Source organism: Delphinapterus leucas, chromosome 1 (genome assembly GCF_059928025.1).
Source record: "Delphinapterus leucas isolate spDelLeu-1000000601 "Yukka" chromosome 1, BTC_Dleu_Yukka2, whole genome shotgun sequence".
Lineage (NCBI taxonomy): Eukaryota > Metazoa > Chordata > Mammalia > Artiodactyla > Monodontidae > Delphinapterus > Delphinapterus leucas.
The window spans coordinates 80,769,256-80,791,891 of NC_143129.1; the positions used below are offsets into that span (position 1 = coordinate 80,769,256).

The 22,636-nt window shown below is 41.6% G+C and overlaps 2 protein-coding genes and 1 long non-coding RNA gene across 4 annotated transcripts in view; 1 reads left to right on the forward strand and 2 right to left on the reverse strand.

The window, feature by feature from the left end:
- Positions 1-3,073: 3,073 nt before the first annotated feature.
- On the reverse strand, positions 3,074-16,239 carry LOC149750628 (late cornified envelope protein 7A-like). 2 transcript variants are annotated; one of them, XM_089915349.1, is made up of 3 exons: positions 15,371-15,448; positions 4,075-4,162; positions 3,074-3,436 (listed from the first exon to the last, which is right to left on the reverse strand). In XM_089915349.1, exon 3 carries the CDS (start codon positions 3,413-3,415, stop codon positions 3,074-3,076), a length of 342 nt encoding a protein of 113 aa, XP_089771475.1. In that variant the 5' UTR covers positions 3,416-3,436; positions 4,075-4,162; positions 15,371-15,448. The 2 variants fall into 2 exon arrangements, with proteins under 2 accessions (XP_089771475.1, XP_089771477.1); XM_089915351.1 differs by lacking the exons at positions 4,075-4,162; positions 15,371-15,448 and adding an exon at positions 16,150-16,239.
- On the forward strand, positions 3,088-21,135 carry LOC149750629 (uncharacterized). The gene is made up of 3 exons (XR_016393863.1): positions 3,088-5,959; positions 6,846-7,035; positions 20,676-21,135. It is a non-coding gene; the product is annotated as an uncharacterized LOC149750629 (long non-coding RNA).
- The window catches only part of LOC149750630 (late cornified envelope protein 6A-like), a 32,308-nt gene continuing 19,915 nt past the window's right edge, over positions 10,244-22,636 (reverse strand). The window contains 2 exon segments of the mRNA XM_089915353.1: positions 10,244-16,255; positions 18,297-19,042. Of these exon segments, the coding sequence (XP_089771479.1) occupies positions 18,782-19,042 (261 nt within the window). The 3' untranslated portion in view covers positions 10,244-16,255; positions 18,297-18,781.

Sequence of the window (22,636 nt, forward strand, 5' to 3'; positions counted from 1 at the left end):
TAGTCTCTGACATATAGGGAATAAACAATGTTGGTTGAATGCATGAATGCTGATTGTTAGTTACTTTTTTGTGTGTGGGCTGTGTTCTCTGCTATAACTCCGAACTTCATTTGCACAAGGTGAGAAACCTGTTTTTAAAGCCTGTTCTCCAAACATCATCCAAACTAACAGAATGTGTCCCTTCACAGCCCCACTCCTACCTCCTATTTATTTATTTATTTTTGCCTCTGTCATCAAAATTAGGGATGATTATGACCATCTTCTTTAGTTATAGGAGCTAAATTTATTGGTGATGAGAAAATTGAGGCCAGTTTGCTCTGTAATGGAGCAAATCCTTGTGGTCTCTCACTTCTGGGTTCAGGTCCCTGAGGCCCAGCTTCCTGTACTTCTCCTTTGATATTATCCATTATTATCATATATTTATTTGGTTTGAAACCCAAAAGGTAAAAAGGATACACAGTGCAATTTCCCCCTGCTACTCCAATCCCTTCATCCAATAGCAATCAGTTTCTCAAATATCTTTCCAGGAATATTTTATATGCTAAAAGCCACACACAAACAAGTATACCTTTCCTTCTTTTAACAAAATAAGAGAAACTCCACATTGTTTTGCTCACTGCTTTTTCTCATGTTGGGGATGATTCCATTTCGGTACATAAAGAGTATCTTCATTCAGTTTGCTGTCTGAGTAATAATCTAGAGACACATGGGAATTCCCAATTTGAGCTCTTGCAAACAATGCTGTGGTGACACACTGTACATACATCGTGCCTCGGGGAGAATGGGTATAGCATACATTTCCCTAAGTGCAGTTGCTTCCTCAAAAGATAAAACTGAGAGACGTTGTCAATTTTTCTTCCATGGATGTTTCACCAATTTACATCATTCCTTACAATGTGTAAAACTGCATATTTCCCCACAAACTCACACAATGAATTCATTATTAAACTAATTGTGCTCTATCAACCTGATAAGTTAAAACTGATATTTCAGAGTAGGTTTGAGTTTTTCTTAGTAAGTCAGCTCAATTTTCTTTCATTATGCTTGGGAGCCATAATATTTCTTTTTCTGGAAACTGCCCAGTTATGCAATTTACCTGATATTTAATTAATTTCCCCTATATATTTGGTCCCAGCTCTGAGCTTCCCATTGAGTCCTATTGATCTGTCTGTATATTCATGGTCTAGTACCACACTATCTATATAACAGCTTCATAATATATTATAAATATATAATATCTGGTAGAGCTAGTCCCTGCAAATTACTCCTGGTTTTTAGAATTGTCTTGGCCATTTTAATATTATGCTTTTGTGCTCAACATCACTAATTATTAGAGAAATGCAAATCAAAACTACAATAAGGTATCACCTCACACCAGTCAGAATGACCATCATCAAAAAATCTACAAACAGTAAATGCTGGAGAGGGTGTGGAAGAACTGGAATCCTCTTACACTGTTGGGAGGTATGTAAATTGGTACAGCCACTATGGAGAACAGTATGGAGGTTTCTCAAAAAAACTAAAAACAGAGCTACCATATGATCCAGCAATCCCACTCCTGGCATATATGTGGAGAAAAACATGGTTCGAAAGGATACATGCACCCCAGTGTCCATTGCAACACTGTTTACAATAGCCAAGACATGGAAGCAACCTAAATGTCCATTGACAGATGAATGGATAAAGAGGATGTGGTACCTATATACAATGGAATATTACTCAGCCATAAAAAAGAATGAAATAATGCCATTTGCAGCAATATGAGTGGATCTGGAGATTATCATACAGAGTGAAGTAAGTCAGACAGAAGAAGACAAATATCATATGATATCGCTTATATGCAGAATCTAAAAAAATGATACAAATGAACTTATTTACAAAACAGAAACAGACTCACAGACTTAGAGAACGAATTTATGGTTACCGGGGCAGGGGGAGGAGGGGGGAGGGATAGATTGGGAATTTGGGATTGACATGTACACACCGCTATATTTAAAATAGATAACCAACAAGGGCCTACTGTAGAGCACAGGGGACTCTGCTCAATATTCTGTAATAACCTAAATAGAAAAAGAATTTGAAAAAGAAGAGATACATGTATAACTGAATCACTTTGCTGTACACCTGAAACTAATGCAACATTGTTAATCGACTATGCTCCAATATAAGATAAAAATTTTAAAAAAGAACCATAGCCCTGAAGGATGGGCAGAGCATTGCTGTTGCCTATGGCCCACTGTTGGGTTGGAAAAAGTACCTTGAGAACTTGCCCCCCAACCCATGGTATTTGTCCCATTAAACAGAGGAGGAAAAGAAACCACATAGGGTGGATAGCAACACCAAGGCCCAAATGTCTCTCGGGGGTATTATGCTCACTGGACCGTGGTGTACATTCCCACCAGATTCTGGCGCATGTGTGAAGAGAAGGCGTGAGGGACTCAGTCAGGAGGATTCACTCAAGGAGAGCGTTGTTCATGGCTTTTTGAACTGAGATCTGAAAACTACATGTACCCCTGTGGCATTTCCTTCTTAAGCATGTGATTCCCCCAAATAAAAATGATCTGGGGCTAAGTTCTGGGACTGCGAAGTATCGTGTCCTTTATGAGTAGGAAGAAATTTCAGTGATGGTGGCAAATGTGGCAATAGCAGTGGAACAGGGTCACTGATACTTTGGGAACATCCCCTTCTTATTCCCCTCTGGATATTTTTTTCACAGTTCTCTCAGGCTGCTCAGACCCAGGGTCTACCTAGAGGGAATTTCCCATCTGGTGGCTATTTGTGGGAATCTGCTTAAGGAATCCAGGTTCCTGGAAGCTCCTCAAAGCTGAGGATGGGGGAAATCAACAAACTCTAATTAGTTTTGGGTGCCGGGAAAGATAAGCTTTATTTGTGCACACTGATAAGGCTTTGGGAAGTAGAGTTTTCTCCAGCATTCAGGTCTTCTTGACCTAGGACCAGAGCTAAGGCCAGGAAGTGTGAGATTTTCAGGAAAAAGAGGAATCCATCATGTACACATCTAGGCAGCTTAATTCAGGAGGAGAGGGACGAATAAAACCGAGAGTGAGAAGTGATGTCAACTCCAGACTGTTCTTTGGCTGTGGCTCTTTTGCTCCAACCAAGGTTGCAGACCAGCTGTAGCCCCAAAACTATGGCAGCAACTGGAACATCCAGAGAGCTCCACCTCACAGCAGTTGGAAGGCTGGGGCTGGCATAGGTAGACACTTGGAAACCGGTGGGACACCAGAGAGCAGCAGCTTCCAAAGCCAGAAATACAGCAGCTGGGGACAGAGCAGGAAGGGGCAGGAGGGAGGCAGGGAGCCAGGGCCTGAGGAGCCTTTGGGGGGTGCTTGGGTGGATATTTGGGGAGGCACTTGGCAGGGAGCTGGCACTTCTGCTGGTTTTGTTGGCAGGACATCTTGGAAAATGTTTAGTTGCTCTATAAAGCAATGCAGATATTTCAAAAGTTCAGTGATTATAAATCTCATTTGTATCAGTATTTTTCCTACAGAGTCTGAAGTTCTGTAATTGATTTTGTGGTTCCAGGGCCCATGTCTTTACAGCAGAGTAGCCCTACTTTCCTGGCATAGGAGAAATCAGGCAGTTGGTAAGTTAGGCTTTGGTAACACCTTCTCCTACCTGTCCTGGTTCTCCTACGACTCCTGACTTTAAAGGCAGTAACGTAGGGCACTAGGCAGTTTCAAAAAATCGTAAGTTTTTTTTATAACATTATCTGGTTTATGCATTCTAGAAACCACATGTTTAGCCTCAGCCCATGGTCACTCCACCTGTTTTCATCATCTCTCTTCTTTTCATTCTTACATCATGGGCTCTACCTTCAGCCCTGTGTGACTGTCTCTTGTCCTACAAAGTAGCCTCCCCCACCACTGGCCTAATCTCTGGTTACCATTTATCCCCCCTAGGATTGCTACTTCTGAGCCACACCAATGAGCTTCATGAGCCTTATCTTCCTGCAATTACCAGGTAGTTCCCATTCTCTCCGACCTGTCCCATTCAGCTGATGTGTGGCAGTCCCAGCCACCCCCAAATTGCCATCAGATCAATGAGGACACTCACCTTGTTCTTCTAACCTTGGGCCAGTGATGATATGTCAAATGCAATGAGGAGATAGTGTGATCTGACGTCTTTTAGACATATCCTGCACCTAACTCAAGGGAATAAATCATGTGAAAGCTGTTCTCAACCAGGTGGTTATGATGACAATTTCCCACATTCAAGTGGCTCCATCACTTTATCACACTGGGTCACTATTGGATGTTCATGAGTATCTTTCCAGAGCATCCCTCCCCTCCATAAGCCCTGGAATTATTTCCATAAAGATGAGAAGATCGTGATTTATAAGGGAGTTTATAATGGCACAGCTTCGGGATTGAATTTAGGGTTTCTGGAGGAATCCAACTCATGCTTGAGATAAAAATCTAAAGCCACAAATGCTGGGTCACCCGAACATATGAAGGAGTTTCTGAAAACTCTATCAACAGGTTTGGGACCAATAATCCAAGCACAGTTGGGCCACAATCAAAGGCTCAGTGTATCTGATTCAGATCCCAAAGTGCCTAAAACATTGACCAACAATGTAGACTCATAGAAAAGCCCAGCTGGAAAGGATTTCAGGCCACTATTTACCCTCCACACATGGATGACGAAACTGAAAGCCAGAGCAGATGAAGGAGATGCTCTGAGTCCTGCAGAGTCTGAACTAGAAGCCAGGTCTCCTAACTGTCTGAGACCATGAATCCAGCCACCTTTTTCTTTGATCACAGTTCCTTGTTTCCAACTTCCTTCATTATATCCACTGGAACCTACTAGAGCCTTGCCCACCAGCAACCTTTCCTAGTTTGCTTTTCTTAGTTCATCATTTCAACCACTCTTTGGCCAATATAATAAACTTTCTTGCCCCTTCGGCTTGTTAATGCACTTGACGGACAAAACCCAAACCCCGGCTGAATCAGCCCTGCTATGCCTAGCTGCTATGAAAATTAAAAACAAAACAAAAACAGATCCTTTGGAAAGTTGGCATTATCTTAAGATCATAATCATCCACCTGGTTGAGCCCAAAATACTGCTTGGCAATCCTGTATACTTCTCTGAATTTACTGTGCACACACATCATGCCTTTCCTCCTCTCTTGAACCTCTGAAACACTTGATGCTGCCTCTAGATAGATGATACTGCCCCTACTTCATGGGGTAAACAGCACCCGTCAAGTGTAAAGTACTCCGCTTCCTACCACCAAGTCTACTCATGCCTGCAACCATCCTTTGTGACTTCCTGTGTTGGAGAAGGATCAGCTCCTTTTCTTTTCTAATGCCTGTCCCTACTCCTTTGCTATGAATCCTTGTATCTCCTATGAAATGCTGCCACAGTTTACTGTATTTCTCATAATACCATGCTTGTATTTATTTTTCTATATCTGTCATCCTGGATAGAGTGAAATGTCAGTGTTTGCTGGTTCACTCTTTATCCTCAGCACCTACACAGTGCCTGACATCTTGTAAGTGCTCAAAAAGTATTTGCTCAGTGAATTAATGAGCTGTGGTTGAGACAAAAGTCTCTCTCCTTTCACTCCTGGAGAGAGAGTACCTGGGAGGCCAGCTTAGCAGCAAGCAAATGGGTCGGGTGTGGGAGGCTGCTCCCAGGATAAAGTCATCAATGAAAACGAACCACAAGAACTTGACAATGGAAGTTAGGAATCTAGTCCTGGCTCTGTTACTCCCACTGGGTTTCAGAGGAGACTGGACCAGATGGTCTCAATACATCTTCAAGTGTGTATTTGCATTTATGAGCATCAGACCTCCAAGGATTAACATCCAAGTGCTACCTTTCCTGGTTTGCTGTTTTCCCTGAACTTATTTTATCTGAGGTTGGGAGCAGTGGTGAACTTGATGAAGAGGGGAGAGATGATGGCTGGTGTGTATGTGAGGATGTGAAACATTGCAAGGTAAGCCACATGATGAAGAAGCAACTCCATATAGTCTAGTTATTTCATCCCACTTATTAGAGGAAATTATTTAACTTGTCTGGTTGTGACAAAAGAGAGTATTGTGTATATATGTGACTCTTGCTTAATTGTGTCCCTCCTATCTAAGAGTGTGAGCTATTGAAGCCCAGATCTGTGGGATGGGCAAAATTATGCTCCTTCTTTGCACGGCCCCCACTAAAATATTACAAATAATTTTCAAAGGTTGGAAAACATTGTTCTATTGTATTGATCCAAAATCATCAATGAATTACTGTTTCAATAATGAAAAATTATTTATCCCAACAGAAACTCCTTTCTTGCAGTAACTTTGAAATGACCATTTTAATGACATTAATTTTTCACTGAGTACCTGTTAGGTGCAGGAGTTTGTGAATTCAAAGATTAAGATACTTCTTTGCCCTTAAGGAATGAATGATACAAGTGGGATGATATGAGAGAAAGGAAGGGAATTAAGATTTGTTCTCAACCTCTCATCCATCAAACATGTTATTTTCATTATTCCAACACATTATTTCTTGAGTACTTTGCTGTTAATCCCACGTTACAGATAAAACAAGACTGAGGCTCAAACACAGAGTGCAAGTTAGTCAGGGGGTGAGAGGGAAACAGGCATTCTAGGTAGAGGGAAGCAGAACACATGCATAGGCACGGAGATATGAAAGGGCTTGATCTTTTCTGGAAACAGAGTAGCCATACTATTGGATAAAAGCAAGAAGTGGGACACTAACTGGACAGAAAGGAAAGGAGGGTCCAGAGCATTAAGAGCTTTACTTGCTGGGTTGTGTACTTTAGCCTATAGATTAATAGCTTCCAAAACTATATCCTTTGGAACCCTGTTACCCAGGTTGTGCAAACATCACCTCTTCAGAGAGCCACACCTGCAGACAGTATGAGTTGCTCTGTTGCTCTGGGAGTGCTTCCAGCCCTCCCTCCCTGCCTCCACCCTTGTCTACGTGTCAGTTTCATGTCTTTGCATGCACAGAAGCTGGAAGAAGATGAGTCTTGGAATTGGGGCACTGGCCTTTGAACCATGGGTATGTTATTTAATATTTTTGAGCCTCGTCTCTTTTTCTTTTTTAACCTGTAAAATAGAGTTAACCATAAGAATCTCATAGAGCTATTTAGTGTAATAATGCAAATAATGTTTGACAGGTAGTACATTGAAAATACATTTTAGTTTCCTTCCTTTCCCTCACCATTCTACTGATATGGGGATTCCTAAAAACTTTGAGTCAGATTTTAAATGATCGTTTATCCTAAATTCTTGACTATTTGGGCTACCTGAGAGGGGGAGCCTGAGCAGACAGCAATCTGGACCTTCCACTTACCCCCTGTTGAAATAGAGTCATTGCACCTTTACCCGCTTTATGTATTAGAGGCAAACAATCAATTTCATCTGAAAACTAGATCATGCTGCCTAAAAACTTTTGACTAGAGACAAATGGATCCTCCTTGACCATTTAATCAAAGGAGGGACATGATGAGATTTTTATTTTAGAAAGATTACTTGGGCTAGGTGGCCTTAGGTGCCTTGATTTGGTTACTTAAGCTGAAGTCTATGGTGACAACCAGGCTACAAATCTGATGTGAGGATCAGAGCTGGACTCGGGGGAGCTCTTTGTTAATGAGCTTGTAGACAGAGGGACTGGTTGGAAGGTGACTGGAGGGTCTTCTCTTCCTCGAGGGCTGTCTGGACCTCATATATTCCTTGACTCTATCCTCATCTACCCAAGCACTTCCTCACCATCCTGCCTGCCTGAGGATTCAAGCGTGCTCTGGATTCCTGCTGTCTTGGGTGTGCCCTTAATGGAAGGGTGAGGTACCAATCAGGCCAGCATTGGTATGCATGAGATTCTTATCAAGCTAATTCCTAAGTGATGAAATAAAGGAAAATAAGGATCTTCTTTCTGACTTGAGTGGTCAGATCTTTGAACAGTCCTCCTATGGGACAGAATCCCAATGGGCAGGCAGACATGTGGGTCTGACTCTGGCAAACTGCACTGGGAGAGGATTCATGGTCCTCTCAAGGGCAGTGGGATTCACACCCGCATTGCTGAAGGACCCATGCTGCTTGCGCTTTCCTTGGGGTGGAAGGAACAGTCATGACCCATGTTCAATGACCTGGCCCCAGGGATCTGAGACCATCCCAATTAGTGGATGGAAGAAAGGGACAAGATCTGCTCAGCATAACACATCCCCATGACTTCTGTGACATGGTCACAAAAGCCAGTCCCCCGCCCCTGTCTGTATAGTGTCAACTAGAGACGTAGGCCCACCATGTATAGGATGGTGGTTTGAATGAAGAAACCAACACCAGCATTGAGTGGGGTTCTGTAAGCTGTAGGTACAGTACAAACGTCATTCTTTATTGCAGTCCAAAGTATTCTCTGCCTGCTGAGTCCTATTCCTGTGTTATTGGGGAACACACACCAGTGTCATCTGGTGCCAGTATTACGACCCCTCCTTTCTCTAAATTCTCCAACTGTAGAAAACTCCCTTAGAATGAAGTAGTAGGTCATCCCTGAGGCACAGGCCCAGTCCTGACACTGACCAGCTGTGGGTCACTTGCCTCTTTCAGGCCTCAGTGTCTTCACTTGTAAAGTGAGTGTGGTTATTTGTGTTGTTTTTATCTTGATCTCTGAGGTAATGATGAGACCTCTGTGCTTAGGGGCTGCTTGATCATATTAGGACCTGAGTGACTTTCTGATTGGTCATCTTTGATGGTTGTTGTGGTAACAAATGTAAGCATCCCTCTTTGAATCCTGGGCTCTACCCTGGCCCCTCAGTTGACCTCAGTGAGTGGAGCAATAACTAAGACCTCTTATTGCAGCTTGTATTTACAAATGTCACCATCAAATGATGCCTTTTAGTCCTAAGATCAGAAAGGATGCAGAGAGATCACCTTGCCTATGCTTCTCCTCCAGGCAATGATCCCAAGAAGATATTTATAAATCTTCCAAGAAATGAGACACCACAACCTATAGCAACAGAGCTTTCCTGCTCTTGTATAATAACTTCATCCCTCTCTTCTGATGTTCACCAAGGTGAACAGAACAGATCTTTGGCTCCACCATCCTCCCATACTTAGTGACTGCTGTACACATAATACCTCTGGCTCATCACAACCGCATGTTAAAGACTTCACCATCATTCTCTCCACTGTGTCAAAAAGAGATAACCCAGTAGATTGTATCTTTCAGCTTGCAATTAACACATCTTAAGGAAAAGGCAGGGATGGTAATACCACCCCTCACTGAAAAGCCAGCTTCCAGTTGGATCAGGAGTGTTATCTTTACCTAGGAAGGACAGTTCTATAAAATGTAAGAGGATAGGGGGCAGGCATTAAGAAGCCTCAGGCAAGTTGTTCAGTTTGTGGCATCAGGACTTTCTGCTCTGTCAGTCTGTGAACCTGTAGTTCTAAGCCATTCATACTTTGGAGATAGTAGTCCCACAAGGGGAGTCCCTCACATTCCCCCACATTTGTCTTACATTTCACAGGTTTTACTTTCTCCTCTGAACAACACTGTGAATTAGGTGTTACTGCCTATGGAAAAACTGAATATTGGAAAGTTTATGAACAAGTGAAGATCACACAGTTCTAGGCTGAAGAATAATAGGGTTAACCCAGCAAGGAACTGCATGAAGCAAGGAAAGAATTCTTTCAGTCTTGATCTTGGTGCTGTTATAGATCAGAGACTCTACAACTTCTGTGCATCTGAGCTATCTGGGAAGCACTGTTAAAATGCAGATTCCTGGTTCCCAATTAAGACCTATTGAGTTATAATCTCTGAGGAGTGGGTCTTAAGTATTTACATTGTTTAAATATTCTCTGGGTGATTCTGCTAGTTTGGGAAATACCGTCCTAAAGTGTAGTATGTATGTATGGTAGTACCATAGAATGAAAGTCAGCCCTAGAACCTTTGGGCAGCAGTGTTTCCTCAGCCTCTTAATCCCTTCCTCCAAGCTCCTCCAGGGATCTTCAGAGGCAGTTAAAAGATGTAAGGAGCACTATCAACTCACAAACTCATTCCGCCTTGGAGGGGTCTTAGCAAACACCTAGTCAGGTGCTTATATCCCCTCTCCCATATGCCTAATGCTTTCTGGTCTGAAATGAAATGCTCTTATTTGGAGAACTCATTACCTCACAAAATAGGCCATTTCCTTTCTGTTATTTTTGTTAGAAAATTTTATCTAATAAATGCATGAGATCAGATAATAAAGAAATAATGGCAATACCTAGAAAACCGTTCTTGACATATATTTATTTGTTGAATGAGTGAATTAACTGCAAATAAAATGTGTTGTTTGGCTTGGTTATATGGTTTCATTTCACACATGAGAGTTGAAGGATCAGATAAATCATTTTACAGAGTTAAAACAGAGGCAGAATTATGATGACACTTAAGGTCAATTGACCTCACCCAGTGTTTATGCTTGGCGTGGGCAGAGGGGGAGCACGATCCTCTTGGGAGCACAGCATAGGGGTTAAATGTCTAGTATCTGCACTCGGATGACCCAGCTTCAAATCCAGGTTCCATCACTTATTATTTGTACAACGTTGGGCTTGTCACTTGTCTTCTCTGTACTATGACTACTCATCTGTAAAATGGTGATAAAAATTGCATCCACTTCATAGAGCTGTTGTGATGGTTACATAAACAATATGTATACAGTCGTTAGAAGTCAGGTTGTACATAGTAGGTGCTCTAGAAATACAGATTGTTGCTGTTGCTTTTTGTGTTGTTGTTGGTATTATTATATTACTATTTGGCTAGTTCAGTGTCACTCAGTGCTGAGGGTCTATATTTTTATTTCTCTAAAGATTTATAAATAACAATGAATATCATGAGAACATGTCAGTGACTGGGAAAAGCTGGTTTCACGACACTCTTCCCACCTCCCACCCCCAACAGGTCCACCACCATCTCCTCCAAATATCCCCATGAGTCATGCATAGGTTGAGGCTGCAAGCTGTGACAATGGACATTGGGATGGATCAGGCAAAGATTCAGGGTTAATTGGAGTCATATATTTGAAAAATGCCTCTCATATATCAGAGCTATTATATAAAGCTATAATGAGGAAAATTCCCTAAAAATCATTTGCCTGTAGGGTCTGAGAGCAAACTTATTAACTAGGCACTAGAGAAATGAGTAGAGCTAGTGTTCGATCCAGGCAGGGACTGAGTTTGTATGGGGTTCAGAGTATGTCAATCCCTCTACTCCACTGGCAATCAAAGCAGGACAGAGAGAACCTGTCAGAGATAAGGGTAGAACTTCTGGGACTTCAATCAGAAGGAGAAGAATGGAGACATCACAGGTCCATGTCGAGAGGGCGTACTGAAGCTCAAGGGAGGAGGAGGGATTCGTCAGAATTCAGGGACTTGAGAGAATTGACAGAGCATCTGTAGAGAGAGAGAGCAGTCTGGGACTTAGGTTCTGTTCTTGTTAGGTGTTAGAAGAAGCCTGAGCAGGTGGTTAACAGAGCAGTAAGATAGGTTTATATAGACCCCTTTATCTTATTTGAGCATCATTTCACACCAGAATGAAGAATGGAGGTACTTTTATTATCCATGTTTCACAGATGGGTGAGTTACATCCTTTGTGAACAAAGCTATGACTAGACCTGTGAGACCTTCTGTTTTCAGGCTTCCTTATACACTCAGTTGACCCTCTCTGCCATGTTAATAAGCAGGAATTTGGTTTATTGTGACTTGCTTTTCTCAATGGGAGGTAAAACAATAGTGGTTGTCCTCCATCTGTAATTTTGTTCTAATAATGTTTTTAAGTGTATCCCTGATCATTGCAAACAATTTCTTTTAGAATCCATTGTTAGGAAGGGCAAGCCTTCTCTTGAAGACTATATATATCAGATAATTTGTCTCTTTAGATTTTATCTACCAGAAAGTTCAGAACTAATCATTAGTCTGAGGTATAGTAACTATTTAGTTCACAAATTTAATACTTGTGTTCTTTGATCTACCTATAGGCTGTCCCCTACTGTTTTCTGATCTCCTACATGTAGTTTTATGACAGAGATGCTATGCCCTCTCCTACCCTGATTCATAGAGCGAATCCAAACTGGTCCTAACCCGTGCCTGGGTATGGAATGAGGCTTTCTCATGCCTATAGTCCCACACCAGGTGTCTGTGATCTCATGCTTTATGCCCAAGCCATGTGATGAGCTTGCTCCTGGGAAGTGAGTCTGCTAAAGTGGGATGGCGGGAGGAGGAAGCTGAGCAGAGTCTCTGTTTAGCTGATGATTTCTGGGGAGTGGAATCTAGGTCTGGGGCAGAGAATATGCAAAATGAACCTGGATCATCTTATAATACCATAAAACAAGGAAGTGCTTAAAAAAGAATCCAAATGGGGTTAAGCCAAAGGGACACTGGAGCTCACTGAAAGAGCTCCCATGGAGTGACAGTCCATTTCAGTTTAGTCCCTTAGTCTTCAGGATGCCTGGTCTCTATCCTGACCCATCTTTACCCAGCTTCAAGGACCCTGGCTCACCATTCTTCCCTCTTCAATCAATAGTCTATATAGCCTCCAGAGGCAAGAAAAAACGTTGCTTGCACAGCATGAAATTACTTCTGGGCTTTCATAACTTTGTTTTCAAAACAGAGTATACCATTCCTGCATACTGGGGATGAACAAATAAGTGAATGTGTGGCAAATGGTGGGAGTTAATTTCTCATTGTTGGAGTGGACGATTACAGACGAACAAAGAAAGAGGCTAAGATAAACCATGAGATACTGAATTAGAGTTGAAGTCATCAGTATGAATTCATTTTCAGCTGAATATAGATCCCAATGGATATCTATTGAAAGAATTGCAGACCTGTGCCTATACACTGGTTAGTATGCACATGTATATTTCAAAGCTCCATCCACTGGGAAGGCCAAGAAGCAATGACACCCCAGTAGCAGTGAACACAACCAACACCCAGATCTTGGTTTATAATATAATTTCCCAATAAAACAAAGCAGGGCTCACAAGACAAATAGCTGAATCTAGGACTGGGGCAGAGAATATGCAAATTGAACCTGGATCATCTTATAATGTCATAAAACAAGGAAGTGCTTAAAAAAGAATCCAAATGGGGTTAAGCCAAAGGGACACTGGAGCTCACTGAAAGAGCTCCCAAAGCTGGAATAATATGAACAACAAAATAAATAAATTGGCATTGGATTAGAACCCAAAGTATAAAATAAATAGATACCCAATATCTATGAGTTCCTACTGATATAAATAAATGATTGAATAAATTTAAATAAAGAGAAAGAGAGAGAGAGAACCAGATAAATCTTCCTACAGAAAAATTCCAAATAATTTGTGTAGCTACTGCCCGCTCAAGGAGATGGAGCATAACTTCCTACCCCTTTGAATGGGCTTGCATATAGTGACTTCCTTCCAGAGAGGAGTACAGAAATGAAAGGAAAAAGAGTAAACTTACAGTTTGGAAACCTGACAAACACTACCTCATCCAGGTGATCAAGGTCAGTATCAACAGCGACGTCATGTCGATAGTATGTACCATTGATATGATGATATGATGTGTAATATGATATGATGAGAATGGCATTTTACCCCTGTGATCCTCCTCCCTCAAATCCATAATCTCATTCTAATCATGAGAAAAACACCACACAAATCCCAACTGAGAGACGTTCTACGAAATGCCGGACCAGTACTCATCAAAATTGTCAAAGTCATCCAAAATAAGGAGAGTTTAAGAAACTGTCACAGTCAAGAGGAGCCTAAGGAGACAAGACAACTGAATGTAATATGGTGTCCTGGATGGGATCCAGGAACACAAAAGAAACACGAGTTAAAAATTAAAGAAATCTGACTAAAGTATGGGTATGGACTTTAGTTAATAATAATGTATCAATATTTATTCTTTAATTGTAATTAATGTACCATACTAGTGTAAGATCTCAACAACAGGGGAAACTGTTACAGGGAACGTGGGAAATTCTCTGTACTATCTTTGCGACTTTCCTGTAAATCTGAAACTATGTTAAATAAAAAAGGCTATTAAAACATAGAGTACACCCCAAATGTAAATTACAACTAACATTTGTGTCAAAACGTGTTACCCACAATATCATATATAATCCCCTCCACAGTCCCATGAAGCAGATACTCTTATTTTACTTTATTTCTAAATGAGGAAACTGAGCCATAGAAAAGCATAGAAACTTGAGTAAAATCACAGAATTATCAGAGATTTGAAATGGGTTCCACCTGACAGGGGTCTGAAATTAACACTCACTCTGTTAAGGACAGTTTGGCCTAGGACTCATACAGGGATGTAAAAATAGGATGTGATTTGATTGATTTTTAGAAAAAGTAATATATATAAATGAAAATTAAAAATCAAGTGATTCAATAGGTTGTAATATGAAAAAATGTGTCACTGTAAATAACCTGCTTATACCTTTATTTCTTTGCCTCCTTTCAGACCTATTTACTTCCCCCAATGAAACACAGTGAAAAAAGCTGATGTTCATTGTCCCTTCCCTTCCTCCTCCTTATTTAGACATGGTTTTATTTTTCATACTACTATTGGCTACCTCTATAACTTTAAATACTATAACTAAAATTCTATTTCTTCACCTGCCAAGTTTAGACAGTATTTCTTGCCTTCCACTAAATAAGAGTGGAAATTAGCACCACATACTTTCTTTCACCTCAGGATGATTTTGTTTTAATATTTTATTTGTGACAACTTTACAGAGATCAATAAAAACAATGACTTTTTATTACTATTTGTGCTGTGTCATGAAGTGTATAGGATCTAGTAATATAAAATATGGTCTGCAGATGTTGTAAACTAAGAGTGGCTGAAAACACATTAGACCTAGGGAGTGGGCTAGGCCAGCCTCACTAGAGGTTGATCACAGAGCCAGGCAAACGAGTCAGGCACGTCTGTCCTGACTGGAGACCCAGGGAGAGCTGGGCACTCTGAGGCAGGGGCTGTCCTGGCATTAGATCACTGGGCTCAAACTCAGTTCCCCTGCAAGAACTTCCTTGTTGTAAGGCTGGAATCCAGACTGGTGAAGAGGGTACACAATGCCGTGAAACCTTCACTCAGGGACCTTTCAAAGTCCTTGGGGAGCTCTTTAAAATATCTAGCAACTTGCTTTCTTTCATTCTTTTTTTTTTTTATTTACATGTTCTTTATTTAGTCCATACAATACTGCATTTAACATTTTTTTTAATTAGATAAAAGGGCATATTAAATGTCAATGCTCTGTCAACATAAAATTTTTCTAAGTAGAAAATATTTAAAATGTGTAAATATTTAATATTCATTATGAGTGTAAAGTTAGATACATTCTAAAGAAAAATGATAGTACCACTTACCTATTTTTGCTGGCCCAAGATTTCGTATATAGCACATTTTGCACAAAATGTGAAGTCTTTGTTTTTCGTTATTTGTTACTATGAAACAAAGGTATACTGTGTGTACGATATTAAAATAAAGCCATACTAATGCAACACAAAAAAGGCATTTATAATATTGACATTTCTGACGTACAGACATATTTAGAAAATGTGAAGATGCCAAATGAAGACCTTTATGAAGAAAAACAATGATCAAATTACTAGTTTATTTTCAATGTAATTTTGAAGTCAATTTGATACACACTGAACAGTGTGTCAATGCAATACTATGTGAGTTGAACAATTAGTGGAGGGAATTAACTAGTACTCTTGTCAAAGAAAATTTGTTTCTGTCAAAACTTAATTTTTTTTGTTTTGACTTGGTGAATGTCTGTTTTCAATAAAGAGCAGAAATTAAAAATAGAAAAAAAAATATTCTTTCACATTAAGCTTTGCACAATCAACCAAACGTTTATACTTTGCTTTTTTCTTAGGGAAAAATGAGATTTCATTTCCAGAAATCTCTCACATGGACATAACTGAATATCTAAAATCAAAAATATTTAAAAACCTATCAACTAAATATGGAAGCTTAAGCAATGGTGTATCAAAATTCCTAAGACATTGCTTTATACAATATAAAGCATCCTTTTTCCTTCAAAAGGAGAAAGCATCTAAACTTTTTTTAAAAGTATGAATTTCATAACAGTAAAATAGATAGATACTTGTCAAGTTTCTCAGAAAGTATTTCTTCTCACCATAGTACTCACTCTTGCTCTCGAAAAAAGGCATCCTTTTCCCAAAAATGATTTTCTTAAATGGAGGCATTGTAATTGCTACCAAGATGCAATTTTCCTGGAGGCTCTGAAAAAAAATAAAATAAAATAACTTTATAATCTTTGGCAATTCTAGAATTCCAACAATTTCATTCCTAGGCATATATCCAGAGAAAACTCTAATTCGAACAGATACATGCGCCACAATGTTCGTAGCAGCACTATTTACAATAGCTAAAACATGGAAGCAACCTAAATGTCCACTGACAGATGAGTTGATAAAAAAGATGTAGTATATATATGCAATGAAATATTGCTCAGCCATAAAAAAAGAATGAAATAATGTAATTTGCAGCACATGGATGGAGCTGGAGATCATTATACTAAGTGAAGTAAGTCAGAAGGAGAAAGACAAATACCATATGATATCACTTACATGTGGAATCTAAAATATGATACAAATGAACTTATTTACAAAACAGAAACAGACTCACAGACATAGAAAACAAACATGTTTACCAAAGGGGAAAGGGGGTGGGGAAGGGATAAATTAGGAGTTTAGGATTAGCAGATACAAACTACTATATGTAAAACAAACAAGGTCTTACTGTATAGCCAAGGGAACTATATTCAATATCCTGTAATAAGCCATAATTTAAAAGAATATGAAAAAGGATATAATATATATGTATATAACTGAATCACTCTGCTGTAGACCTGAAACTAACACAACATTGTAAACCAACTATACTTCAATAAAAAATTTTTAAAAATAGAATTCCAATTCTAAATTATTTTATACATACATATATATATTTATTTACTGTTGTTTAAACAGCAAGATAGTGGAAACAATTTTAGTGCCAGATATCAGAGAACCAGTTACATAAATTTATGGCGTATTCATCCAATAGAGTATAATAATGTTGATCAATATTTTTTTGCATGGAAGAGCATTGACAATTACATTGTTAAGTAAAACAGCAGGTTATACAATATTCTGAAATGATCTTATTTTGTGATTGTTTTAAAGTTTGGAAATAGATCCATGAAATTATTAGCAGTAGTTATTTTTAGGTGATAAGATTTTTGGTTGGTCTTAATCACCTTCCTTATGCTTATCTACATTAACATATCTTGCATACACACAAGTATGTATCATTTGTTTAATGAGAAAAAATTATACGTTTAAAATTATAATTATATATAATTATACTATATCTACATGACTAGGTATAAATATTTCACAACAGAGGCAAAATCAGGTCCTAGCAATGGGGGGGTGGCTAAGCTATGGAAATAAGCATCCTGTGTATTGGAAATGACAGACAGGCTGATATTCTGCTCTGAGCCTGGGCAATACAGTCTACTGGGTTGGGTACTTGGTTAAAAAAATACTTCAGTGTCCCCCAGAAAATAAGAATCAGCTAAAATTTTCACACGAAACTTATACTGATATGCAACATAGTTGAACCTCAAGCCTCTCCAGGCCTCTATACTTTCTTTACCTCAGGTCCCCCCAATCCCAGACTGATAGACTCTGAGCTTGGGTATAATCTTTTGGTAGCTGGAGTTTTAAAACTTAAGTTCAGCAAATTCAGTTGGTTTGAGTTTTCATGAGGAATTGGAGTTATGAACTGTCCCACATTATCATCCTACACCTGGCGATCCAGCCAAATTGAAATCCGTGTCATTGGCAAGTACCCCATTTGCCTTGCATTCCATTGTGCTGTATCTTCCACCTGGAAGATCCTCCCTACTCATCCCAGCCCCAGTACCAAAGTCTGCTTATCCTTAAAGGCCCTGTTTAAATGCTTCCTACCCTACCCAGGGACTCTATTCTTCTCTCCCACAAGTGGTGTGCTCTCTCTGTTTTGAATTTCTCCTTCCAAGGCCCAGGAAGCCACCTTTGACCTACACCATCAGGATGAGTCTCTCCCTGCTGTCCTTGACCTTTCTTACTTTTTTTTCCCCCTTTAAGTTCTTTTAGATGCAAAGTAAGAAAAAAATAAATATGTCAATCAGCTTAAAATTGTATTTGTTAGTCTACATATTTCAGTCTGGAGTGTACATTGCTTCTCCCACTAGACTGTAAGCTTTTCTAGAGCAGAAACAAATCTCCAACTTACATCTGTGAACACAGAGCCTGGTACACAGTAGGTTTTCGGCATATGTTTATTACAGTGATGCCTTCAGTGCTAGGATCGGGGGATGACACAGGTCAATGGATGTGAGGATGCTGAAAACTCAGACGTAAGTCTCAAACCACCTGTCTCTTTAAAACATCCTCAGCTCTCTTAGGAGGAAAGAAGGAGGGGCAGCCTCCACCTGCGAAAGTCTCAGCATGTCTGAGCAGGAACCTCAAGCGTTCACATCAGCTGCACCTCCAAAGCAGCTGTGTTGGTGCTGAGCTGGAAGGGTGGGTGGAGGACAGATGTGGAAGTACAGCTCAGCAGAGTTCTGACCTCCTAAGTGCAGGGGCGCCAGGAGGTGTTTCCCAGCCCAAATGAGAGGGAGGGGCCTGAGCTTCCAGCGAATGAGTGCGGGAGATCCGGGTGGGGCAAGAGCAGCTGTCCTCGTGTCCCCTTTTCTGGGCCAGTCACCTTAATACTCCTTAACACTTCTCCTCTTTGATGTGGTAGGTTGTGCCACCCCTGAGGCCATGGGGCTTCCGGCGAGCCCTCCAAGAGCCAGCCGGGCTCTGATCTCAGGCCCTCTGGGAAACAGAACTACAGCCTCCTGTACAGGGAGTGCAAGGAACGGAGCAGGAGAACAGGGAAGGATTTGGGCCTTGGGGAGGGGGGCATCTGAGAGCACTTGGAGTCTCCTGAGATTGCTGCTTCTGCTGTGACATTGCCTGGCTAGCCCGTGGAAGCTGGAAGGAAAAAGAACATTCGGTTAGATCAGGGACCAGGTGCCTTGAGTGTTTGTTTCTCTTCTCCATGAGCTGAAGCTGTCATGGGAACCTAGCATTTACAACCTGCTAAAATCCACCCCAGGAGGGGAAAATGGATTTGAAAGGGGAGCAGATGGTGGTGGGAACTCCCAGGGGTCCCACTCATCAATAACCATAATAACTTATTTTTTTTCTTAAATAAGAAAAACAAAAACTGCAACCTAGTTGAGCTGATAGTCCACTTTTCCCAGGCCAATGTCCACCATGGTCAAGTGTAAAGGAGGTCCGAGTCTCTACCCTTTCTTCACTTGGTCTTATTTTGCCCTGAAGTTCCTAAGCCTGCATATACCTTCTCTACTTCTCTGGCCCTCTAGCTTCTGTGGCTTTCTCCCATGTTAGATCATTTGGGGTCTTTCAAAGGGATCCATTTCCCTTCCCTTCTCCCTGCCCCAGACCTCTCCTACCTGGAGTATCTACTCCCTAGGAAAAAAACAAGAGGAGGAAATGGGGCTGCCTTAGCAGCCTCTGAGTAAGAGATATCCACACGTATACCCACCCAGATGTAGCCTCACCCTAGAGGAAGACATGTGGACAACTTATCCCGAAGGAGTCTGGAGGTCTGTGGGGCTGGGAAGGAAGAAGCCTTTTATGCCTACTCAATTAAAGCCTCCAGGCTACATGTTACTTGAGGGCAACCATGGAGCAGATTATCCGGATGTTTCACAATTCCCAGGGCTGGATTCCTCAGCTACACGCAGCTGGATGTGGGCCAAAGGGATCCCCATGTGAGTGAGTGACCAAAAGGTTGGGGCCTTCAGATTGGCCTGAGTGAAGGTGGGTACACTGACCAAGCCTAGATTACATCCCTAGGGGGCTAAATGGGGATATGACAGTTCTATCCAGGACTGGAGGGGGAGGATCAAAGTCAATACTATGCAAGTCTGAGGAGGACCCTTCTTGTCCACCCCCCACCCATCACCCATGACTTTCATCATCCAGCTCAATGTCATCTCCTTCATGGAGACTTGCTTGGTCTCCCAGCCACATCCAAGTCCTCCGTCCTCTGGAGGATGAACTTTGTAGATGCCTTGTTGCAATAAAAATGGAAGTGAGGTTTCTTTTCCCCCCTCTCCTGAGAACAAGGGAAATAAAGGGAACAGTGAACAGGCTAGAGAAGAAACATAACCTGGCCTGAAAAAGTTAACCACTCCTTGTTTTATTTTCACTGTTACTAATCTGTAGTGTCTGTAACTACATTTGTACTTCACAAAGCTCAACCTACCACTCCCTGACACTATGTAAATTACATCCTGTGCCTATCACTCCCTAACTTTATGTAAATTACATCCTGGTCCTGGTGTTTATATTCCCTGGTCTCTCTCTCTCTCTCTCTTTTTTTTTTAACATCTTTATTGGGGTATAAGTGCTTTACAGTGGTGTGTTAGTTTCTGCTTTATAACAAAGTGAATCAGCTATACATATACATATGTTCCCATATCTCTTCCCTCTTGCGTCTCCCTCCCTCCCACCCTCCCTAACCCACCCCTCCAGGCGGTCACAAAGCACCTGGTCTCTCTTGTAACAATCATCCACTGTAGCTTTTGCATTTCAGAAAGAAGGTCACAGGCCGATAAACCAGAGACAAATGGACCCAATTACCAGGCTGCCTGACGCCAACTATGACTGTTTTGAAATAATGCAAGGAGAAAAAGAATGCAAGACCTTCGCTACTTTGATCCTTATCATATACCCCGGACTGCAAGCCCCGCATATAAAATCTTCTCTAATTCCCTGAATGGTGGGGGGTGGGGGGGCACAGTTCTTGAGGCACTAGCCTGCTGTGTCTTCCCTTATGCCTGACAGAGGAATAAAGCCATCTCTCTTATCCTCCAAAATCTCTGTTGCTTTATTTCTGTTCGGCATCAGTGCACAGAGAGCCAAGATTTTTTTGGCAACAGCCTCTCACAGCCTTTAAAGCTGCTCAAGGTCAAGGTGACCTAAATTCCTGTCCTATCTCCTCTATTAAACAGTTCCTTAGTTCCTTGATGACAGGGACTTTATCACTTCTGCATTCCTAGAGCCTGATACTGTCCCTTTGCCATTTGCAACAACATGGATGGACATAAGTCAGAAAGAGAAAGACAAATACTCTTATGTTATCATTTATATATGGAATCTAAAAAATAAAACAGACGAGTGAATATAACAAAACAGAAACAGACTCACAGATATAGAGAACAAACTAGTGGTTACCAGTGGGGAGAGGGGAGGGGAGAGGGGCAAGATAGGGGTATGGGATTAAGAGGTACAAATTACTATGTATAAAATAAGCTACAAAGATATGCCATATAGCACAGGGAATATAGCCAATATTTTACAATAACTTTAAACGGAGTATAATCTTTAAAAATTTTGAGTCACTATGTTGTACACCTGAAACTAACATAATATTGTAAATCAACTATACCTCAATAAAAAAAGAGATGGATTTATGCATAATGACTGGAAAAAAAAGAAAAAAGAAGACGCAGGGGGAAGCTTCGGAGCCACGGAGGAGAGCACAGCAACAGGGGTGCGGAGGGCAAAGCGTAGAGATTTCCTCACAGAGGATCGGTGCCGACCAGCACTCACCAGCCCGAGGGGCTTGTCTGCTCACCCGCCGGGGAGGGCGGGGCTGGGAGCTGAGGCTCGGGCTTCGGTCGGATCGCAGGGAGAGGACTGGGGTTGGCGGCGTGAACACAGCCTGCAGGGGGTTACTGCACCACGGCTAGCCGGGAGGGAATCCGGGGAAAAGTCTGGACCTGCCGAAGAGACTTTTTCTTCCCTCTTTGTTTCCTGGTGCTCGAGGAGAGGGGATTAAAAGCCCCGCTTAAAGGAGCTCCAGAGACGCGGGCGAGCCGCGGCTATCAGCGCGGACCCCAGGGACGGGGATGAGACGCTAAGGCCGCTGCTGCCGCCACCAAGAAGCCTGTGTGCGAGCACAGGTCACTATCCACACCTCCCCTCCCGAGAGGCTGTGCAGCCCGCCACTGCCAGGGTCCCGTGATCCACGGACAACTTCCCCGAGAGAACACACGGCGCGCCTCAGGCCGGTGCAACGTCAAGCCGGCCTCTGCCTCCGCAAGCTCGCCCCGCATCCGTACCCCTCCCTCCTCCCGGCCTGAGTGCGCCAGAGCCCCCGAGTCAGCTGCTCCTTTAACCCCGTCCTGTCTGAGAGGGAACAGATGCCCTCAGGCGACCTACACTAAGAGGCTGGGCCAAATCCAAAGCTGAGCCCCTGGGAGCTGTGAGAACAAAGAAGAGAAAGGGAAATTTCTCCCAGCAGCCTCCGAAGCAGCGGATTAAACCTCCACAATCAACTTGATGTACCCTGCATCTGTGGAATACCTGAGTGACATTTTCCATTGACTGCAAATTGTGAAATAATGGAAAATCAAGAATGATCAGCCAGACCTGAGCCAGGATGTTCCTTAAAATAAAACTAAAAAACCAATAAGACATCATAGAATTCCACTTCTAGGCATATACCCAAAGAATTGAAAGCAGGGACTCAGATACTTGTACACCCTAGTT